At 44.8% G+C, this 22,238-nt stretch overlaps 2 protein-coding genes and 1 long non-coding RNA gene across 3 annotated transcripts in view; 2 read left to right on the plus strand and 1 right to left on the minus strand.

Moving 5' to 3' along the window:
- Positions 1–4,849, plus strand: part of ZDHHC17 (zinc finger DHHC-type palmitoyltransferase 17) — a 72,320-nt gene extending 67,471 nt beyond the window's left edge. The window contains exons 16-17 of the mRNA XM_035334564.1: positions 1,881–1,975; positions 3,616–4,849. Coding sequence (XP_035190455.1) covers positions 1,881–1,975; positions 3,616–3,754 — 234 coding nt within the window. The 3' untranslated portion in view covers positions 3,755–4,849. The remainder of the gene's footprint in view (positions 1–1,880; positions 1,976–3,615) is intronic.
- A 22-nt stretch (positions 4,850–4,871) lies between these two features.
- LOC118171457 lies at positions 4,872–6,763 on the plus strand. The gene is made up of 2 exons (XR_004753213.1): positions 4,872–5,003; positions 6,495–6,763. It is a non-coding gene; the product is annotated as an uncharacterized LOC118171457 (long non-coding RNA).
- A 5,095-nt stretch (positions 6,764–11,858) lies between these two features.
- Positions 11,859–19,086, minus strand: CSRP2 (cysteine and glycine rich protein 2). Its single transcript, XM_035334577.1, has 6 exons — positions 18,953–19,086; positions 15,705–15,823; positions 14,226–14,394; positions 13,089–13,221; positions 12,282–12,375; positions 11,859–12,162 (listed from the first exon to the last, which is right to left on the minus strand). Exons 2-6 carry the CDS (start codon positions 15,814–15,816, stop codon positions 12,086–12,088), a joined length of 585 nt encoding a protein of 194 aa, XP_035190468.1. The 5' UTR covers positions 15,817–15,823; positions 18,953–19,086; the 3' UTR covers positions 11,859–12,085.
- Positions 19,087–22,238: the final 3,152 nt, after the last annotated feature.

Here is a 22,238-nt window from a genome sequence, read left to right on the forward strand (position 1 = left end):
CTTTCCATTCTAAGAATGACAAAAAGGCAAAATAGGCCAGAGAAAAGCAATAAAGACTAATAGAAGCCTAAAGGATAAAATCTGTGGATAGAAGTAGGAATAATGTAGTATGTCATTAGCATTAAGAGGGTGGTAACTTCAAATGGGATGCAGTAATTTCTTACACTGCTTCAGGGTAATTCGTCATCACATGACTTAACTGTAATCTCACCAAACCCATTTTTTTCTGTAACCTTGTTAACGAAAGACAAGTCATACTGGAAGCCTTTCAGTATGACTTGTCATTAATGAACAGTGAGACTCACTGATTTAATCTGTCCCGAGATCCTGGAAATGAAAATCATCCTCTAAGACTTAGGTGAAACTTCTTAGCAAACTTGAGTTTTGTCCTCCTTTCTCTGGAATGGTTATTTACAATATATGCCGACTCCAAAGTCTTGTGTACATGTATTCAGTCTTTTAGAGGTCTTTCTTGCCCAAGACAAATGAGTAAAGGTAACTACATGTATTTCACGTGGCTTTCAAACCAGTCTAAACCACCAGACTTCTATAGCAGGATAAGCATGTAACTTTCCAGAGATCCTTCTGTCATGTTTGTGTCATCAGCTATTAAGTTCCGCACTGGATTCCTGTTAATACACTCTGTGTGCAGGTGAATCTTTGAATTGTATGACACCTTGAAAAACACATCTCCTAGTATTATGTATCATTAATGTAATTAAGTGAAATGAGCTTAACACTTTAATAATTAATACATTTCCAAAATTAATACACTTCTAAAGAGCGTTACATGTAGAAAACATAAGATTGTTTTGGAGAATTATTTCTTTGGAGTTTGACTTAGCAATGAAATTGATATTCTCCAAATTATTTCTTTTGCTGTGCAACTTCACAGCCCCTGCTGTTGCTGCTTTTTTCCCCCCCTCCATTATCAAGTTCTGACTTGTCCTTCGTATTGAACTGGCCAGGGTTCTTGCCAAAGCACTGCCTACAAAAGAAAAGTAATTTAAAACCTTTACATCCAACTTCAAAAATTGGCCATTAACACCTCATTTATATACATAGAATGAAACTCCACTGGGTTTCACTGTGGCAGAGAAAATGCTTGAGAAAATAAGTAAATCTAAATGAGGCAAGCAAGCGCAAATTTAATTTTCTCAATGTTCTTGCTTTTCTACCATGCAGCAGAGTTGACTTTTCATATTCCACTAGGACTTAAAAGATTTTATCTTGCTGTGGTATAAGGCTGTTAAGGGGGTTCTCATATTTTTGTTTCTAATTACATCACATTACAGTAAGCTCCAGTTTTGTATCAGATACCATGTTAGGCTAAAGTAGTTGGAAAGTTGTTACAGAAAATCGTAGTCTGTGGGCCAAACGATTGTGGTTTAAGACAAGCAAACTAAAAAACCTTTTTCTAGTCGTCTTTTTATCTTGCAGACAGAAAAGTTATGTTACTGCAACAAGGATATAAATTGGAGGGAAATACACTACTGTTGTATACCATACTATAATCAGAATGTCAGGAGGAAAAGAAAGTGATTCAAATGCTGTGTGGAGAAACTCCTGAATCTATTATTTACAGCACACCTCAGCTGACAATGTATCAGTCAGTCATCTCTTTGTTATGAACTAACAAGTCACAGTTTGTTCAGTGATCATGATTTATTACCAATCACGTTCAACGTTATACCTTCTGCACAATCTGGTGCAGCTGCTGTATGGTGTTTTATGTTGGGATTTGACAATTTCTGCAGACAAAAATTGTTCTTCAAAAGAAAGAATATAAAAAACCAAATCCCTTTTCAGTCCGTCTTGTGCAGGAGTGTCTGCCTGTTTTTACATGGGCTAGATTGCTTACTTTATTTTCCTGTCTTCAGATATCTTGCTTAGGAATCACTACAAATGAAAGAATGAATGCAAGACGATACAAGCACTTTAAAGTTACAACCACGTCTATTGAAAGCCCATTCAAGTAAGTTTTAAAGTGTAAACATGCATTTCTCGCTTGTGTAGCTGTTCCTATGTTTGAATTGTGCAGCTTGGTGAAACAAAACATAGCTAAATACTTTTAAAGTATTTTCATTACTTGGAATGCTGGAGCTGTCAGCAGTTTTTATAGTAATGCATTCTGTCCAGTTAAAGGAAGTGGCAAATATTTTGTGGTGACTCTAGACAGTGATGTATAAACACCAAAAATAGTGCTCTCTAGCAGTGATCGTATTTTACTGCAGAGTTTATGGGGAAATAAACCAAAAATACTCCCTCTATAAATCAGGTGCTCAAACCCAGAGGTACTTAGTTGCTCTGTGCACTAGCTTCCCTTTTTCTTTACTGTGAGAAAACAGGCAGCATTTTCTCTTCAGGAGGATCATTGGCGAAAGCTGGTTGTGGGGCAGGGAGCAGGGTGTCCCAGGAGCTGAAGTGGGTGTTGTGTGGGCCTTTGGGTGTCGGATGTGAGGGTTAAAGCAAAGAGAGGCGAGCTCAGGGACGACGTGGCACTGGTATGTTAGTGCTTGTAGGAGATGAATGCAGCAGCAGCATGTGAAGTCAAAGCAGGAAATAAATGAAGGCATGAGGCTGGAATAGGGGTGGGTTAAGGGCGTGTTATAGAAGGAGAAGAGAAAGGGCAGAAAAACATGTCTCATCCCACTGTACATGCTGTGTCCTGTGGGAGCTGCTCCTCTTTCAGGTTGCACCCAAGGGAACAGGAGATGAGTGCTAAAAGAGAAGTTTGTGTGATTTTTTTTTAATATCCTTCTGTACAAAACTTCTAGTGAGAAACAGATGAGCGTCTCTGTATGGTTTAGTCTTCCGATAGATAAGAGTTGTAACAAAATCAGGTAATTATTTTGCCTGAAGAAAGAACAGAAGGCAGTGGACGAGATAGGAAAAAACTACTCTTTTTATCTCCAAGTTGATGTCACATTCACAAACCATTTTCATAAACTGAAACAGCTACTATTAGAAAAACGGCTCTTAAAAATTACAGCAGGTGTCTAAAGTAACTGACTTGGCATCACCTTTCAGATGAAGCAGTAGTCATCTTGTTGCTTTGAACTGTTCTGGCGTATTATAACATGAGCTTCTCTTCCAGGAAACTGTGACCTATTCAGCCCGTGTGTAATTATCTTAAAAAAAAATGGAATTTTGATGTAGGCATCTTAAATGTATGAGTGAACTGATTTAGCATCAGAAAGCACTTGAACAGGTCATCTAATTCCATGAAGATAATGCTTTCTTAATTTTGTGTTGTCTAGGGGCTTAGTTGATCTTAAATCTACAGCTGGTGCGAAAGTATTTATGACAGAAATAAATAAGTATCAATAAAGATGGACATTGTTCTAGATGAGAATAGTGGATAGTGGAAGAAATAAGATAGCAGATAGTGAAAGAAAGTTAGTGTCTTGGTTGTGTCCAAGATCAAACATTGATGAGTCTAATGACTTACTTTAGAACTTGTTCATCAACAATCACTAACATATTTTTTTATCTCAGTCAGTTCTTTACAGTTGGGAACTTAGAGAATAATTGAATTTATAAACAGACAAAAATGTACTTTGTTAAAAGAGCTATGATACTGCTCATTAATGTGTGTTTTTATTTTGTTTTTAGCCATGGATGTATAAGGAACATTATAGACTTCTTTGAATTCAGATGCTGTGGTCTTTTTCGGCCTGTCATCGTGGACTGGACAAGGCAGTACACAATTGAATATGACCAAACTTCAGGATCAGGCTACCAGCTAGTGTAGCACCACCTTCGTCCTGTGAGCATATCATATCTGAGTGGTGCCTGAAAATTTTTCTCTCTCTCTCTCGAATCCACATCCCTTGAAGAGTCGCATGCTATGTGTAGGGCTGGTGATGAATCTTAAGGTACCTGCTCTTCATCAGAGTTTTATTAACAAGAGTGAAAATGGACAGAATAAACTGCCAAACCTGATATGGAAGAGGAGGAAGATCAAAAAGGGATTTTAACAGTTCTTAACATGAGAATTATTCGCAACAGCATATTCACAGTATTTGTTGTTGGTTTTTTATTTAAGATCTTTCACAATGGAGCATGAGTTTACTGAAGTATCGACATAAGTAGTTACGTTGTGCTGAGCAGAAAAATTCATTTCCCAATACGAATAATTCCACTGAAACAAGAATTTAGAATATAAAGCTAAATTTCATGATGCAGAGTTCACTGATCGCTATGGTGTAGTTCCTGTAATGTGATTTTTTTAATACAGATTTTCTGTAGTATTATGTACATTGAAAAATGTGCTTTTCAATACTGTGAAAAACATCATGTGGTGGGAATCCCCTGTAATGTGTTAGCAGTAGGGCACATCAGATAATGGTTTTAAAAAGAAAGAAGAACTGCCCACGTTTTTTGGTGAATTTTACTGTCACCAGTTACTGGTACAGCTAAGTACTTGTGAAGACCCTGTTCTGAGATTATATAGTCTGAAACAAATGATTGTGCAAGTAAGAAAAGCTCTTCTGTCAAAGTTAAAGCCCTGCTTAAATGCATGATACACCTGTAAAGCTAGGTTATATAACGTTCAGGAAAAAAGTGGAGAAACTTCATTATCTTTGAAGTAAATGTATCAACAACTTACAAAGTAGCAGTGTTTCAGTACTAGGTTTGGTCCCCATACAGTACAGTGTGGTGTAATTGCAGACACGTTCAAAGAGAAATTGCATGGGGGAAACCAAAGGTGTGAAAGCAAAAATCTGTTATAAAAAGACAAGAGGAAATAGCTTTTAACTGACTGCAACTGCAGAAGAAGAAACTAGAGTCATCCGAGTTATACTTACTTTGTTTGGATGTAAAATGATGGAAAACTTAAAAAAAAGAAAAAAAAAAGAAAAAGAAAGAAAAAGAAAAATGTCCAAAATAGCACACGCACATAGAAAATGTAATGCAACGTTCTGAAGAAGATGGTGTATTGGCAAGTGGAAATCACCCTTAATGTTTTTAAGTTCTCATGCTACAGATGTGTTTGGAAGGTAAGGAATGACCTGAAATTGCATTCCAAGGGGGCTTTTCTTGAATGTGATGCACTGATTTTTGTTATGGTGTTTTCATATACTCATAGTGAATTGTTCACTGCTTCCTTAACTATTGTTTACAGAGAGACTGAGAATCAGGTTAGTTTTCTTCTAAGTGCTGTAGCAACCTAGTGGTTCGAGAAACCTGTGAGGGGAGTACGGGAAGGGGACCTGAAAGCAGATGTCTGAGACCAGTGTAAAGAATGTGTATCTGTATATAAATAATTTATCAAATAGTTTTCTCTCTGTGAGTGTGTGTTTAGTATATTTAAAGCTGCTCATTTTCATTTTATTCAACCAAAAAGTGTAGGAAGATATCTAATGAGCTTTTAGTGATGTTAAATATTGCTGTTAATAGGCATTATGCCCTGCAAATTCACTGCATGTTTGATGCTTGGCAAAATTAGCGTTTTCTGTAATACGCAGATTACAGGTAATAAAGCAATCTAGTGGTATTCCCGCCCCTTGCCTTAGTCAGAGGAGCAGTGAAACTGTAAATAGTTGATGTTCAGTATTTGCAAGTAAACATTTCTTTCTGTAGTTGTTTGTTGATCTCAAGACACGCGCTTAGTTTGCAAGTACCAGATATCAGGATTTACAGAAGTGCAACAGTAGAGTACTTGAATGTTTAATACTGGAAAAATCAACATCATCTTGGACACAGTTCTAATGGGAGAGGTTTGGGTATAGGGGAGGCAAGAAGCTTTTGCTATTTTTGTCAGACAAAATTTGTAATCCCAACGAAGACACGTTCTATTTCCGTGAAAACAGTTGACATCAGTTATTCATATTTTTCTAATCTGAAAACAAAAAAGCATGAAGGCTTCACAATGTTGTTTATTTTATTTATCAGGAATGTTCTGCATATTTGTTCACTTTTCACATTTCTGTTGGGGGTCAGTTGACTTGAAGAACTCGAGTCCACGTTATTAAATATCACCTAGCACCAGAAGAGCGGTTCGGTTTGGTTTTAGTTGCCCGGTAGCATTAACTGCCATGAATTATGGCGTGCAGTCCAAAAGAAGGTTTGCATACAAGGTGATCTTTGGTAATATGTGGTGAATTCTGCACTATTTACCTGTTAGTAGTTCTCTGGTGACAGTTTTGTTAAGACCTGCGGAATTTGAGCAATAGTAAATAGTTGTTAAAATGAACTTGCAAATGTGAATTGGGGATGTGAAGTTTCCAGTGCAGATTGTCATTTGTCTCGAGAAATACTGAAACTTTTGATCAGAGTCGTAAAATCAAGCAGGAGGGGGGAGCCAGCTATGCAGCATTTTTCTGTCAAGTTATCAAACTTGCAGTTCATTTGTTGACCCAAAACTGCATCGCTTCTGAAACTTCATGAAGCTGATCCAGACCAACAACAGATCAGACCAACTTAATCTGATATAGGTAGAATAAATGGGAATTTTGTCTTGGCCCTAAACTTGTGCTGTTTCTTTGCAGGTTTCTGTATTCTTTGATGTCCACCAGATATATATATTTTTTTCAATTAATGTGTAAAACAGCATCACTGCATTTTAAGCTATGGATTTTTTTGTATATTCTTTATTTATAACTGTGCCAAGTATTATTTTAATACTGTCAGGATCTTGATGTATTACATTGTGAACAAAAAATCTGTAAAATGTTTAATAAGTTAGCTCTCCTTACATAAATTAAATCTGTTAAATTTTGTAAGTTATTAATCAAATAAATATTGACTCTTAGATGCAGTGTTTGTCTTGACTTCAAGCGTGATTACACACAGCATCATTTCTATCCAACCTCAGAAGCCATATTTTGAGGAAACGCCCACTACCTTGCATCTGATTTTAGCGGTGTCAGTTTCCAGAAGGATTTACAGGTATCTTAAAAGCTGGCAGGCACCCAGTTCTGTGCTGATGGGAAATCCTGTAAGGCCACTTTTTCACTGGGTTTCAGGAAAGTACCCCCTTGTACTACCGATTAAGTTACTGTTCCCTAATTAGATACGCCTTTCTTTTGAGTAAAGGATGCTGGCAACACAACTGCTTTCTTAAAGGAGAGCGCATTTGGGGGAGCATTTTAGGTGTTCAAAAGTACGTATTTAATGTTGTTTGAGGTATTGTAAGGGTGAATAAGACACCGACACGTGGCTAGTAGGTATGACCAAGATGTGCACGTCCAGGTGGCACTTGCAGGAGACAAAGGACTTTAATTCCTCTGGTCTGTGCTAAAGGTCAGGTTTTAGGAGAAACAAGGTAGCCATCCAAGTTGTAATTTAACCAGGATATTCATAACCAGGCTATACATTAAAATAAAAGGCTGGGACTTGGGCACGCTTAAGAGGGGGAAATGTTTCTGTGCTTTGTGCTGGGTGTAGCTTCGGTATTGACATTGATTCAGAATTGTTGCTGCTGTTTTTCCCTTCCCCAGGCATTGGTTCTGGTGAGGCTGGGCCTGAGTTTTACTCCTCAAACTCCCCATTTTGACTGAGTTTGACCATCCTTTCATTAATCTGGTAAGGATCAGGAAAGGTACTTTTTTTAACGAAAACCACCACCAAGAAAAACTTTGTGTGCTGAAGATCCCCATCCAAGCTCTGAGCCCACCCATGCCTCCCAGTTGCTGCTGCTGAGGAAAGCTGATTACTTGGTTTATTTACGTGGGAAGAAGTGTGCCTTCTGTGCTGCCATTATGGCATGGTCCAAGTTGACTCATGCACTTGCCTGATTTTAAGTGAAATCAGATTATCTTTTTCTAGGAAAGCAAAGTCTGTGCAAACACTTGCATTTGGATTTTGGCCACCTTAGGCTACTGAAGGGAGATCAGTAAAAACTGCACCTCCTAATTCCAAGCTAGGTTTCTTTCCAGCGCCTGGCAGAATTAGTGCTATTTCCACATTGCTTCCAACGCTACGCACAGCTGAGATCTCCAGCTCACTAAGTTCACGTGAGAACCACTCTCTCCTTGATTAGGGCTCCGAACTGCGAATACCTCAGAGCATGACTTCAGCCTGGGGTGAGCGCTTATTCATCGGCACTTTGTTGCTGCTGGAGAGTTGACAGCAACCAAGTGAAAGCACTTCAGTGTAGGATACTCATTTCTCTTGACAGGTATGTTGTCTTTGTGGTTACGAGTATTGTCTTTTTCTTCACTGCTTTGTCTTTGTCATTAATTTCAGTAACTCCTTGGGATGTAGAGCCATGTGGAGCTGTGAGTTACCACCAGGACCCCAGCACAAAATGAGAGGCAAGCCCTGGATTTTTAGCCAGTTAAATCACTTCAGATCACTTCTGCTCATTTTTTTTTCCTAAGAAGCGAAAGCTTGTTTTTACGTAAATGAGCAATGTGCTGGGTGCTGGTTTTTGTCAGCACAGATCGCACCCACCGAGTGGTGTGTGGCAGGTTTACGTCACCTGCAGCAGCTACATCAGGTAAGGGGTGGTGGTCTCATCTGCTTGGTCTGTTACAACTCCGAGATGTCAAGAAATTGGTTTGGTTTCTGTCTGTGAAACGGTGCCACCCAGCTGTTCACGATGCCTTTCCTAAGAAGGGGAAGCACTTCCAACAGGTAATAAGGCTACAGAAAAGTGGTATTGTCATTGTGTTTGTGTCCTCAGCTGCTGGGGCCTGGGTACAGCTTCTGAGTTAGAGCTGTCCGTGTCCGCTCTGTGGCAGGGGAAGCCTTGTGCCTGGCAAGGAGCCCACGGCTGTGAAGGCTGCATTAAACCCTCCTCTGCCTCTCTCCCTTCCCCTTGGCTGCTGCACAGTCCAGAAGGGAGCCAAAGTCTGTGCTCGCAAATAGCCTGTCTGCCTCCCTGCAGCTATTTGTAAGGCAGCTGTGTGCACGGCAGGCGTTTGTGGATGGTCTGCTCATTGCTAGGCAGTGACAGGCAGAGCTTCTGTCTGCAGCTGAGGTAGAAAATGTCCATCCATCTTTTCCTTTTTATAGCCTTTTTCTCCCAAGTATTAATAAGCCAGACTACATCTTATCTCTGATTTCTGGTTAGTATAGTTTCCAGTACTAGGTGCTGTGATCTGTACGCTGTTTTCTGAAATGCTCTTGGGATTGCATTGGGTTGCTCTGAAAACCCACAGCTGTAAAATGACCTTGGTGGGAGATCAATCGACTAGAATAAAGACTGTAAAAGTCTTAGCAATGTTGCATGATGTTAAGAAGGAAATAAAGCGTACCCTCCATTGAGCAAAGATGCAAAACTGCTTGTTGAGATTTCTGAGATAGGTGAATTTGGCGCTACATTTCTGGCATGCTCAAGGTGATCAAACAGTTCTTTCAGCATAAGTGTTGTGCATAAATATAGTTAGGAAGCTTGAACTGATGAAATGTTCCTTTTTCATTTGGTCATTAGCTCAAATTTGCATGCAGAGAGTAGCTGCTTCCTTAGTGTTGAGATATTCTGCACATGGGAGATGACTGCATTTGATCCCGATGGTACGAGTGGTACACAACCCTGCAGCAGAACTTGATGAATAACAAACACTTATGCTATTAAATGGTAATAATTTGCAAGAATTTAACAAACCTGGAAATGAGTTCCCTAAAGGACCCTTATTTTCTATCCTGAATGTAACGTTTGTTGTGACTAGTGTATATATTCATGCAAAAAACCTAGTAGGAGCTTAGCTTGAATGACAAGTTGTGATAAATTACCACTTCATAACACTAATTCATTTTGAGTTGCTCTGGAAGTTGTATCTTGCCTTTTTTTTTCTGTTGTGTAACAGCCTCCCTCCCCTTCTTCAGGAAGCCAGCTTCTCAGCCACGTATTTATATGCTTAGTCCGAAGGCAGACTCATTTGAGGATGGTCCCAGAGGTGTAGGCACGAGCCTTCGGTGTGGTGGAAGAACTGGGGGTGCTGGAGCCTTCCTGCACAACTGTCGAGTCAGCAAAGGAGAAATAATGATTTTTAGGAGAAAAGTATTAGGTTCTGCAGTGTGAATAGGTTTCTGCCCAGGTTTCCCGGGCTGCACTGCTGTTTGTGGTCTCGCTCCCACCCCAAATGTGTGCTGCTTCTACATTACTGGTGCCTTTTTCAGCTGTAATTTTTCTCTCTGTGTGAGCCGTGCAAGCTCTTGGCTCGAGTTTCGATCAGTCTGTCTGTTCTTCCTTGTACCCACATTGTTCCTTTATAACTCATACAAAATGCTCTTTGTGTATTATTTTGACTCGTACATATTTTTCTAATCAGGCTTTTGGCTCACGCTGCTGCACTACCTCAGCCTGCAGTGGTAGATGTTGCTTGAAGCCCTGCCTGCGGCCATGCTCACGCCGTGATTCTGTGATTTTATTGCAGCGTTCCCAGTCGTCAACGTGCCTCCATGAACTCGCTCTGTAAAGGCTTTTTTCCCCCAAAGGTATCATCCTGCGTCCAAAACCAGATTGTTTCAAATCTCATCTGTTCTGTAATGAACTTCTGTTGGGCAGGATGAGAACAAAACAGCCTCCCACCTCCCCTCGGGCCACCACTTGGGCTGTAACACGAGCTCGTGCCTCCGCACCCAGGTGGCCCTGCTCTGGGAGGTTGCCCTGGTGGCCTCGCTGTGCAGTAGCACATCTTTCACGGGAAGGGATGGAAAGAAACTCATACAGCAGCCTGCTACCTGCTCAGACACGCTCCCCTGAGGTATGTATGGTGTGTGGTTTTAGGAGCTGACTCCCAGATCTCGTGTGCTTCCTCCTAACAGTAGGCAAGAAGATGCCCTAAGCTTTTGAAAAGGTTGGCTGAGCAGCCTGAGCAAACCAGTAAATGCCTGCTCCTGGTGCTCAGGAAACAAAACAAAACAAAAACAGTTAAGCTGTTCATACTAAGTGCTGGTTACCTTGCCTCAAACTTTTTGCCTCTTGGTTTTAGTACCTCATTCTCATGCAAGGCCTGTGTGTTGGGCTAGACCTTGGTCTCCTCATGAGGAAGTGACTCCTGCTTGTGCCACGAGAAGTGAAACCTGTGCTGTCAGCTCAGGCCCAGCAATTTCATGGTGGAAGATGCTCCAGCCCCTAAAACAAGGCAAGCTCTCCTGTGAGCTGTCCACTCAAGATGTGGCTACAGCACAAGCACTTTTCTCCAAACCATAGCAAACTGCTGCTAATAAACACGTTAGCAGGTTCGAGGGCCCTGCCTGTTGCAGCCTTCACACAACTGGCGTGATGACATGGAGTAAGTCTGTGCTTACTCATGCATCGATGTGTCTAATTGCTAGTGCTCCTTGCCTAGTCATGTCCCGTTATCTACCAGAACATTTGGAGGCAGGATTTTGTTCTGCTCTCTTGTGGCACTACAGCTGCCTCTGGCAGGTGCAGTCCTGATGGCTGCAATCCGCCACGGTTTTAGGAAACCTCCACGCTCCTGGAAAAAGGCCAAAAGCTTCTCTTAAAATTGCATTTGACATGTTAGTCCGGAGCTTGGTCAACTGTAAGTAGGGATGTTATTAATCTGCAGCTGTATTGGCACGGTACTCCTGTCCAAAAAGCAAGTCCAAACCTCAATACCAAAGCAGATGCGATCCCACAGAAAATTCAGGTGAGGCTATGTCCCCTCCCTAGGGGGGACAGCCGGGACAGCTGGTCATTTATGCACACAGCTACTTAAAACCCACCTCTTCTGTGCAGCGGGTGGCTAGCCACTTTCCACGTGCGTGATGGTGTGGTAGTCACTGCTGAAGGCCGTGGCCACTGCTGCACCGCTCACCTTCCAGTCCTACTGGGCTTTCAGTGAAGATCTGCACCAAGTCCATGCTGTTGTGTCCTTACCCCTGCTCGCTGGAGCACCCCAGCAGCAGTCTCTTTAATTACTTGCTCGTAGTTGGCAAAGCAGGTGACACTTGGCTTTAGGGTATGTCAACAAGCAAAGCTTTATTGAATCGATACACAGTATTAGAAGTGTTAAAGTGTGGTACATAAAGCAAGGAAAAAAGCAGTGCTTTGAAAGATAACGTCTAGAAGTATGGCCCAAGCACTACAGTAAACTACTCCTGGTTTCAGTTAGTAGTATTTTGGAAACTTTTCTTGCAGCAGAATCTGAGCAGAGCCGTACAGGTTGAGCACTGTGCCCCCTCACTGGGCATGAACAAGGGCACCCGCTCCCTGCCCATAGCCAAATCCTTTGGGGCCGAAGTTCTTTGCGTAACAGCCTGCAAGAGAGAGGAGTGGTAGGGACTGAGGTTTGTTTCTTGAAACAGGAATAAATTCTGCCTCTGCCCTTGTAACACACTACCTTGAACATCAACAAATTGTATTTGTTTTTCCTCACCTTTACAGTAGATTTCTCCCTCTTTTTCGGTAAGGGTTGTAGATTCTAGGCTTTTCCCACACTTGGCACATCGGAAGCAGTTTTTGTGCCATGGCTAGGAGAGAAAAAAAAAAAAAAAGCTTAAACACATAGAATGCCTGAATTTGTATTAAAAAAAAATCAAATAAAGAGCTATTAATTAGACATGCTTGTATCAGTATTGTTTACATATGTTGGTGCAATGAAAACCACTTGAAGTGCACTAGTCGCCGATTAGAGTGTCTGCATTTTTGGGTGGCACAAAGCCCTGGATTCCACACAGCTTACTGCTCAGGGAAGCATGCTGAAAGGCCTGGGCTTGCCCTAATCAATTCTGATCTTGGCTATCAGTCAGACAGCTGGCAGACTGACACAGTTTTATGTGGTGCTTGCAGAGAACATGCCCTTTCTGCTGAAACATTCAGCCCTTCATGAGCTGCGCACAAAAGGATCATTCTCTTTTCTGGAGGGAGAGGGCTCCTGAACTTTGGTTCAAGTCTCTGGCATGAGAAGGTATTGAAGCTTCATCTCTGAAATCCAAGGCGAGCCCTTGCTACTCAGAATTTCCATTTCAAGTGCTCTTTAAAAAATAATAAACAATATAAACAAAAATGAAGACTAGATTACTTTGATCATTTCCAGTTTTGAAAAGTGAAGTTTTAAGGTGACTGCCCCCCAGTTGGTTCTCCACTACCTTCTAGATAGCACACACAAAGAAGCCTTCATAATATACTTCACTCACTTTGAAGTCCACTTAAGAGAGAAAAAAAAAAAATCACATTCCCTTACCTTTCCAGCACCTATTACTTTCTCTGCCGCATAAACAGAATCCCCACACCTGGAACATTTCTCTGCACCTCCAAACTTCTGAGCGAATTTTGAAGTATTTGGATTTGTTGTGGGTCGGTGGGGAGAGGGCGTGCTGAAAGAAAGAGGACATTTGTTTTATTTTCTTAGTAAATGAGCTCTCGCTCTTCCTGACAACGCTAACAGTGCAGCATCTAACACACAGTACTCTTCCAACGTTTGAGAGGTTACCAAGCAAGCCTGTCTGATTACACATGGTAGGAGTAGGGTAAAAAGAAGAGAAAGGCCACAAGGATAGTAAGGAGCTACTGGAAAAGTGAGTTTTACAAGAGCCTTTCACCTTTTTACTTCTAGAGACATGCTGAATTCCAAGACCTGTATCTGGACACAGATTTTTTTTAGCTTTAGTAAGCTAAAAATTGTTAAATTCCTGTCATCTGATCATGTCTGGAACCTGAGCTGATCAGTGAACCTAACGGGTTAAGCTAAGCATCATTTCTAGATTTGCTCTGGCTGGAGAGCAGGCATCATATAAAAGTCAAGTAACAATTCGGGAACTTGTGTGAGGCCAGTGGCAAGGCACACCTCAGGTGCTTTTCACGTGTTTTGCTTTACAGCAAGAACTTAATCAGATTAGGACTGTTTACAGTTTAATAAGCCACTTGGTTTTGGCTGTAATTAAGCACAAATGCTTCTTTATTTACCAATTAAAATTTCATTCTTGTAGTCCCAGATTCGCAGCTCCCTGAATCCTTCCATGTACAAACCTGTTGAGCAGCTGCATTTGCAGCTTACTCAGGAGAGCACCCCGAGACCCACCAGGGTGCTGACCTGCTGGGGGCTCCTGCAGAACTGTCAGCAGGGCAGCAGCCCCACCGCATCCATGCGGCTTGCTTCTTGTGCTGACCCCTGCTCTTACAGTGCCTGCTCAGAGGCACTGTGGAAGGTTTGTGCACTGTCAGCTAAATGCCCGACATTCGGTTATACTGCATTCAGTTTTTATCTTTTGCAGCATTCCTCTCCAAGTGACATGAATTAGACAAAATCTACCCTGAAAGCCTCCTGTGAGAACAGTGCTGGAGGACAAAGGTGAGGCACATCCCAGCCCGTTGAACTCACCTCTCAGGCTTGATACCTAGTCTCTCTCCCCTGTCCATGTTCAGCGTGCCTGCCCCTTGCCCATATCCGTAACCTTTCGGGCCGTACTTCTTCCCATAGCAAGACTTGCAGTAAACTTCAGCATCATGAATCGCTACAGTTGTGCTGTCCAAGTTTTTCCGGCAGACCACTAAAGGGAAAAAAGTTAAACAGCCTTAAGGGACAATTTCCAACAGCACACGTAGTAAGCCAGGAGTCAAGGGAGAAGTGGTGATATGGCTTTTCTTGTCCACAAGTCCTCCTATTAGGCTGTGGGATGGCTGGCGATTAGAGGGGGCAGGTTGTCTTTTGAATTGGTGAATTATGCTTAGCCCTATAAAGGGCTCTCTTCCCTCCCACCTTTCCACAGCTGTGACATTTAAAGTCTGGAAACTCGCCGTGGTTTGATGAATGAGACCGCTCAGAAACCCAGATAGTGCCGTCAGCACCTTCCCCTGACAGATGCCGTATAGTAGAGAACAAATCAGGGCAGAAGAGTCCCTGTCCTGCCCTTTTGGCCAGGGAAGGAAAACCTGAAGGCTTCCCCCAACCTGGTTCTGGTTTGGGGCACAGTTGGTGCTGTTTCACAGCTGTCACCAGAGGGGCCTCGCTTTTCTGGCATTCATAAATCGTCCTTCAGCACAATGTAAGCACCCTGCTCAAGGTTACAGCTGAAGGCAGAACTATTTCCTGCTGCTTCTTAAACCTTCCTTTGTAACCACACTGACGTGTTCTCTCAGTCTGCAGCAGCACTGTGCAGTGATAAAGAATTTGGATTGAGGGGAAAAAAACAAAGAGAGAGCCCTAAGGATTTTGTGTTCAAATAGAATTTAGGGTCTTCAAAATGCGCGGCGACCTTTGCTTATGGCATTCATTAGCTCCAAGGCTCTTTTTATAAGACACAAATATCCAATAAGTAAATCAACTCGTGCACGTTTGTTAAAGTGTACAGACTTTAACCCCAGCAGAACTATGCACGAAGCAAAAGCAAACACGGAGTCAAACACACTAGAGCCATTGTTTGCCTACAAGTTCCAGGTTTCTTTTAATAGAAACTCCCATAAAAGGCTGAAAACGAGGCAGCTGAGACATCTAATTTTTGTGACTGCTGTAGAGCTAAGGAAAAGGAGCGTAGGTGCGCCGGGGCTCCCGTGCCAGCACAGCGCGCTGACGTTGTGCTGCGGATTAATGGCAAACCAGACCGAGAGGTCCAGCTGCAACTGTGGCTTGTAGAAAAGGCTAAATCCTAGCTCCGTCTGCAGGTATTAAATGCCAGCAAGACAAAACAATACCTCACGGCTGCAATGGGGTAAAATTCCCTGACTCGGTCAGGCAGGCTGCTGCTTTGCCAAGCGTTCAAAGTAAATAACGTGACCCCAACCAACAGCATGGCCGCCGCCGCGACCCCGAGCTAGGCCGGGCGGTTTGGGGCTGGCAGGCCGGGCCGGGGGCAGTACTTACTGCAGAGGAAGCAGCAGCGGTGGAAGCTCCTGCCGTCACACTGCACCTCCTCGGCGTGGTACACCGTCCGGCCGCAGGCGCCGCACTTGTTGCCTCCTCCCCAGTTGGGCATGGCGGTGCTGCAGGCCGCGGGGCGGCGGGGGAGAAGGAGAAGCTCGTTAGCTGTGCTGATTGCCGCATCCCTCGGGGCCCTGGCTCCCCGAGGGTTGGGGTTTTGGGTACTGACAACGAAATCTGCCGAGCCTGGTGCTCAGAGCAAGGAAAAGAGACACAAATCCACGAGGCACATCCTTCAGTGCCTGCTCAGGAGGTTCAACGTTACATAAACTGGATATGCACAAATTAGGCTTTCATGCACAAGGGCTTTACTGTACCTTGAGCGGACGCCCCCCCCCAGATGGATGTAATTTCAGTTTCTATGCTTCATTAGTGCTGGGCCTCTCGTCTGGTGGAAGCAAACCAATTGTGCCAACAACGGCACAGCTTTCCTGCAGGGCCCAACATTCGGGACACAGCACAAGCCGAAGTTCAGCTCGCTGGAGGGCCATTTATTAGGGCTGTGGGGGCATTCTGAACTCCCCTGAGATCACACCTGCACTTCAAGGCCATTTAAGGGGGATTATTTCCCAGGGACCCCATCGTTGTTACACAAACTGCATCTTTACCAGACAGGTACAGGAGCCAAACACAGTTGTTGGAGGGACTGCAGCTGCCCTAAGAGGAAGAGGAACCCTCTCTCATGCATGATTTGCAGCAGGCCCTGGGAGGCTGGCAAGGAGGGGTGGCTATCACTACCGACCATAGCCAGCTACAGCCCTAGCAGCAGTCTCCTACCCGAAGCCAGAAGCAGCAGCTGTCCCACCTCAACCTGTCCCTGCCCTGCTGCCCTGTCCTCACGCTGTCACCCCCACCAAATCCCACCCAGCTCGGCCTGCAGCTCCTCCTGCTCCCCAGAGGGTCCCGTTAGCTGGCCTGGGCTAAAGCACTGATGCAGAGCACTACCTTTGGCTCCTATGGGGTTTTCCTCCTCCTGCTACCACTGAGGGCTATGAGCTTTCTGCCGCAGGGCAGTTTTGCTTAGGGTACCCCTTTCTGAGGTGACGCTGCTGAACCCAAACAAAGCCACCCATCTCACCCGTGCTGCACAAGTGCCTCCAGCCCAGGCAGCCTGAGTGCCAGCTCAGTGGTCCAGGGCGTGCAGCAGGGGCTGCATGGGTCCCCAGGGAGACACGCTGCCAAGCCACGGCTGGGAGACCTTTGTCCCAGACAGGCAAGCAGCCACTTGTGGCATGTGGGAAAATAAGATTAGTTATTAACGCGAATTAGGGCATCTTTGGTACATTCCTACACAAAGGCTTAAGAAATTTCCTCGGAGTGGCTGAGCAGTGCCATTTACAGCACCGACACTAATTACTGAGATATTCCTTTGTTTAATGCTTCCACGGGATTAACAACATTACTGCTCATGGTTTAGCACTAAATCTCTGACCAAGCTCATAAAATTAGTTTTATGACGTTCACCAGTTTGTCTCTGTCATTCTTGGCACAACCATAGAGTCTAAAAATTAAGATTCCATTTCTTTTATTCAAGTGTTTGGCTGTGCTACCGCACAGCAGCTGACATCAATCATGGCATGCAGCGTCCTTAGTTAACGGGAATATAGGCTGCACAAAGCTTTGGAAAAGGAATGTGTTAACTGGAAAAAAAAAAATGGAGAAGAGATTCCTTTCCATTTTGTACACTTTCCAAAGCATAAGTGGTAGGTATTTGGTACAAGAACTACTACTTCTCTATTTTCCTTTCACCATCCCCATGCTCCCGTCCTTTTTTGCATTCACTTCAGCTTAAATTATTTTAATCGCTTTATTAGCAAACAGTTGTCTAGCTTCCACACACACTAGACCTGAAGACCTGGATCCGGTTTCCAGCTTCGCCCCAGATTTCCCATGCAATATTGGCCAACACAGGGTGCAGCTCCACCCCTCCTTCCTCGGGGAGGCGAAGTATTAGAGGATCTGGCAACCATTAGCTGACTCCAATACCCTGATAAGGGCTCTGGGAATTCATTAAATGAAAAGCAAAAAAGGAACTGAAGTCAGAGCTTCAAGGTGACCTCGCTCGCTTCCACAGAAGAGATTTCCATTTATCCTCCCCGCGACGTTCCCATGACAGCTCGCGTGGGAAGAACGGCAATATTTCTTCAATTATCCGGCAGCGAGGGCTACCCTGAGGCAGCGGTGCCTGGGAGGCACCTGGGGAGGAAGGGCTGATGGTGTGGGGGCGCGCAGGACGGCGTGCAGGCCCTAGGAGAATGGGGCTCTCCTCCGGGAGCTCCGCGGGCAGCAGCTCCCAACCCCAGCGCCCGCACGAAGCCTCCTCCACCCCCAGGAGGCTTTTTGGCCAGTTCAGGCAGGCCTCCGGGGAGCTCCAGCGCAGTAATTAAGCATCCAGATGATCTCACCACCAGCACCAACAATTCTGACTGTTAATTGCAGGTTTGTTGGCAGCGCCTTCCCTCTGATAAGAGCACCCTGGCTTCTGCTAAGCTCGTGCCCAGCCAGGGGGAGGCTAGGTTCCTCAGCTAGCACGCTCCAAAAGGCCAGTTACAAGCCAGGGCAACGGCAAAGTCCTTTCCGACACATTTGTTAACGGTGTTTAAACGCAAGATACCCAAAGCAGACACACGACAGACCGTGAGGAATTTCAGGCTATCCCGTTATCCTTAAAATACACAAAACAGCTTTCGCAGTGACCCGTTCATGGACCCAGACGTGATCCATGGGACAAGCTGAGTGCTGATGGGCATCGGGCAGCCCCTCGCTGCTCTCCCCATCCCCAGCCCCACCGCTCGCCCACGGCCACCCAGCACAGGGCTACCCACCACAACCAACACCAAGGGAGCCCATAAACCTATGGGGGCGGGCTATGAGCTGCCAAGGGACTCCTCAGCAGCCGAAGTGGAAGAGGGAAAAACGAAGGGCTCCCTCCCTCAGCTCACCCCATACCTCTGCACAAGGCAGGGCTGAACGAGCATCCCCCTGCCCCTTTGCCAGCCGGGCAGACCCCAATGGGTGCCCCAAAAGAATTCCAGGGATGGGGTGGGATGGTGGGGTGCAATGGGATGGGGTGGGCTGCGATGGGGCGGGATGGGGTGCGATGGGAGGGGGTAGCGGCTGCTCCGACGCCCCCCACTCCCCCCGGCCCGGTGTCGCCCCCAGGACCCCCGCTCCCCCCGGCCGCCACTCACCTCGGGCTGGGCTCGGCTCCTCTCGGCCCGGCGCGGCCCCGCAGCCGCTTAAAGCGCCGGGGCGGAGCCTCCCCGGCCCGGCCCGGCCCCGGCCCCGGCCCCGCTGCCCCCCCCCCGGGGCCGCCCCGTCTGCGGGGGGACCCGACGGGACGGGGCGAGAGGTGCCGCAAGTGTCCCACCGCGGGCCCTGGAGGGGGGGGTCACGCTGCGCTTTAACGGGCCCTGCTCCGTTTTAGGGGTTTTTACCCCCAAACGGCCTGTCTGCGTCCATCCGACACGCGACCGGGCTTCTGGGGCCAAAAGTGGCCTCGGTGTAAGGGGTGCGGGTGGGGAAGGTGCGGGGGTCCTGCCCTGCTGCCCGGCTGCTGCCCCCGCAGCTCGGCTCCAAAAGCGAGCTGGGCACCAGCCCCTGGGGTGGCCGCCCGCCAGGCCCAGAGGCTCGAGGTGCTAGCAGAAATACCCCCGAATTATTGGCCATGGTTGGTGCTCGGCTTGGAGGTGAGGTTAAGGGAGAGGATCCCTCCGATTCAGGAAAATAAGAGGCGTGTGAGTCAGAGCAGGCTGCCTGCACGAGGTACCTGTGCTCTCTTGTCCAACCAGTCCCGCTCCCAGCCCTGCTGGGACTGCGTGTAACGAGGCCGAGTTATTTACCACGTCTCCTCAGGTAGCCTCCAACGCCGTGAGATTTTCCCTCCCGATAATGTTTCCTAAAGACTGTAAAGAAAATAAACAGCGAGGAAGGGAAGAAAGCAGCGCTGCAGTCCTGTTACGATGTGAACGTATGCAAAGCAAGGAAATTCTCACTGTGATTAAGGGGCCGTGCTGGTACAAAATAAAGCCTTCAGCGCTGCCAAGGGAGGTAGAAGACAGTGTGACATGCAAGAATTATTTTTCTCATGCCCGATATTTAATCAGTCTGTCAGAAGCAGAGTAACTACAAGGCACTGACACAAATACGTTAGTAAGTCCATTACTGTAGGAACAACGTTAAGGAGAACATTACTACAGCCCTCAGGAATCATGGCTTGGAATGAAGGAAAGCAGAAATGAGAGTGGAAACTTTCACCACATAGTCTATTCTAATTGATGACTCTTTTTATAATACGATTCGTAAATATATTCAAATCTGCATAAATACATACAAATGCATTCTTATTTATATGTGCAGATTTCATAGATATGTATGTAGGTATAACTCCACACATGCACGTTGTATCTCCTCAGCAGATCTGTTCTCTGTCTCTGTCCCTGCCTTTCCCGAGGACACAGTCTGGAACAATTTAAAGATGAAGCCTGCATCTGACCCTCCTGCACCCCTGGCTGTCCTGCACACTCCCTCACCCGGTGACCCAAGCAACCTCCCTACCCCATCGCCCTCCTCACCACCCTCCTGACACAATCCCCTCCTGCCTCACGTTGCTGTCTAACACCCGCTGTAAGTTCCTTTTTCCAACCCGCTCATCCCAAATCCCAAATGTTGACTCCACTCAGTGCCTTGCAGAGGAGCTCCTGTCCAACCTCCCTTCCAGGTGCCCTGCTCCTGCTGCCTGCTAGCATTTTTCTGACTTCTGCAGTTTTGAGCTCAGCAGTTCACAAACAGGTCAGTTTGTTCTCAGAAGCAGCATTTAGGTTCTCAACAACCACTGCTCATTTCCTCTTATCAGTTGGCCAGCTCCGGCGTCAGCCTGCGAGCAGGGATATGCACTTCTGCTTTCTTCTGCTTTTGTGGCCACCTGCACAAAACCAGTCCTCTCTGCCCTTGTAAAACTGACCTGAAGCATGTCTGTCCACTGCTTTCACCTCAAAACAAAGTTCTCTGGTTTTAGCTATTCTGTAATCTTACGTAAAAGTTGTTCTGTGGGTTTTGGGGACTGAGTAAATAACCAGGCTTTCTGACCTATTTTCTGCTCTTGTCACATATCAGCCTCAGGCCTTTTACATCCACTAAATACCCTCCACTCACCTGGGATTATCTTATCCTTGTTTGATCTTGTAAGTACGGTCCTACATGTCTGCTTACAGCTCAGTCAGTCTGCTCGCTCCCCTGGTAACCCTTGTTGTCATTTTATGTACGTTTTTCTAGGTGGTTGGGACTTTACTTTGCAGGGAGTTTGGTCGTATTCTGATGTAGTTTTTGCCAGATGTATTTTTATCAAAATACTGACACTACTGACACAGCTCTCTTAATTATGCTCTTAACAGAGCAGAATTTAACTAATTTTCCTGTTACAAGTGATTGTTTTAAAGCTAGCATCAGAGCTTATCATTTAGTAACCTTTGAGGTCTGACACCTTTCCAGGTGTTCTGTCTGACCTTGGCTAATTTCTCACTGCTAAACCCACACTTGCCCATAGTAAAAGTTTTTGTTGTTTTTTTTTTTTTTTTTTAAATGAGCTTTATGCAACATCAGCTAGTGAAAAATTAATTCTTGCTCAGTAACCTGTATTTGCCCCATTCTAGAAGGATATATCTATTTAGCTAATTGTTATATTCATGCATCCCAATAATGCTATACATTTATCCTATTGTAAATACAATAACGATAAATCAATGAAGTTTACACAAATTAATAAATTTGTAAAAAATGCAGCAGACAATTCTAGGGCTTGCCAGAGCTGAGATTTTTTCAATCAACTGTTCAAATCCAAAGCAGGGATCTCAGAGACGTCCAGTAAGAGCAGGCTGTGTTTTCAAAGCTCATTGATTTCTTTTTATATTTGTCATATTTGTAAATTATTTTGCTTCTAGGAATTTTAACTTCTAGGAAAATTTAATTACAATATCCTCATTTACCTACAGGTTGTAAGAAATAGCAATTTGGATGTCCAGTAAACAACTGATGATCCAAGCTACCTTCATTTTATAAAATCTATAGTTTCATGCTTCTTGACCCACACCTTTGTGTCAGTGGGGCTTCTCAAAGTAGAAGTCAATAGTCAGATTTGTGATCCTATTTGAAATCTTTTCAGACTTTCCTTCTTAAGGAGCATGCATTGTACCTGAAGTTATTTGATTCCTGAGACACAGGGGCTGATACGGAGGGGATCTCTGCCTTCAGGATTTTAGAACTAAGACATGAAGAAGATTTAGACTCTTAATTTAAAATAACCAGCTTTGTTCCAAGTCATGGATGAGGGAGATGCATGTGCTTCAACACAGGTCCTCAAAGGTATCTTGCTGCTTCTGTCTTCTTCTCCAGTGCAAAGATCTGAGCCTGGTTTTCATGTGGCTGAAGCGAGTGTGGCAAATACCAAGTTATTGGGGTGATGGAGGCGTGCAAGCCTCT

The sequence above is a fragment of the Oxyura jamaicensis genome, chromosome 1, assembly GCF_011077185.1.
Source record: "Oxyura jamaicensis isolate SHBP4307 breed ruddy duck chromosome 1, BPBGC_Ojam_1.0, whole genome shotgun sequence".
In the NCBI taxonomy this organism is placed as follows: Eukaryota; Metazoa; Chordata; class Aves; order Anseriformes; family Anatidae; genus Oxyura; species Oxyura jamaicensis.

Coding starts and splice junctions, on each gene's coding strand:
- CSRP2 (XM_035334577.1), bottom strand. CDS start 15,816: ATGCCCAACTGGGGAGGAGGCAACAAGTGCGGCGCCTGCGGCCGGACG. Junction 13,222..14,225: donor CTAGGTATCAAGCCTGAGAG/GTGAGTTCAACG, acceptor TCTTTCTTTCAG/CACGCCCTCTCCCCACCGAC. Junction 12,163..12,281: donor GGGAGAAATCTACTGTAAAG/GTGAGGAAAAAC, acceptor TCTCTCTTGCAG/GCTGTTACGCAAAGAACTTC.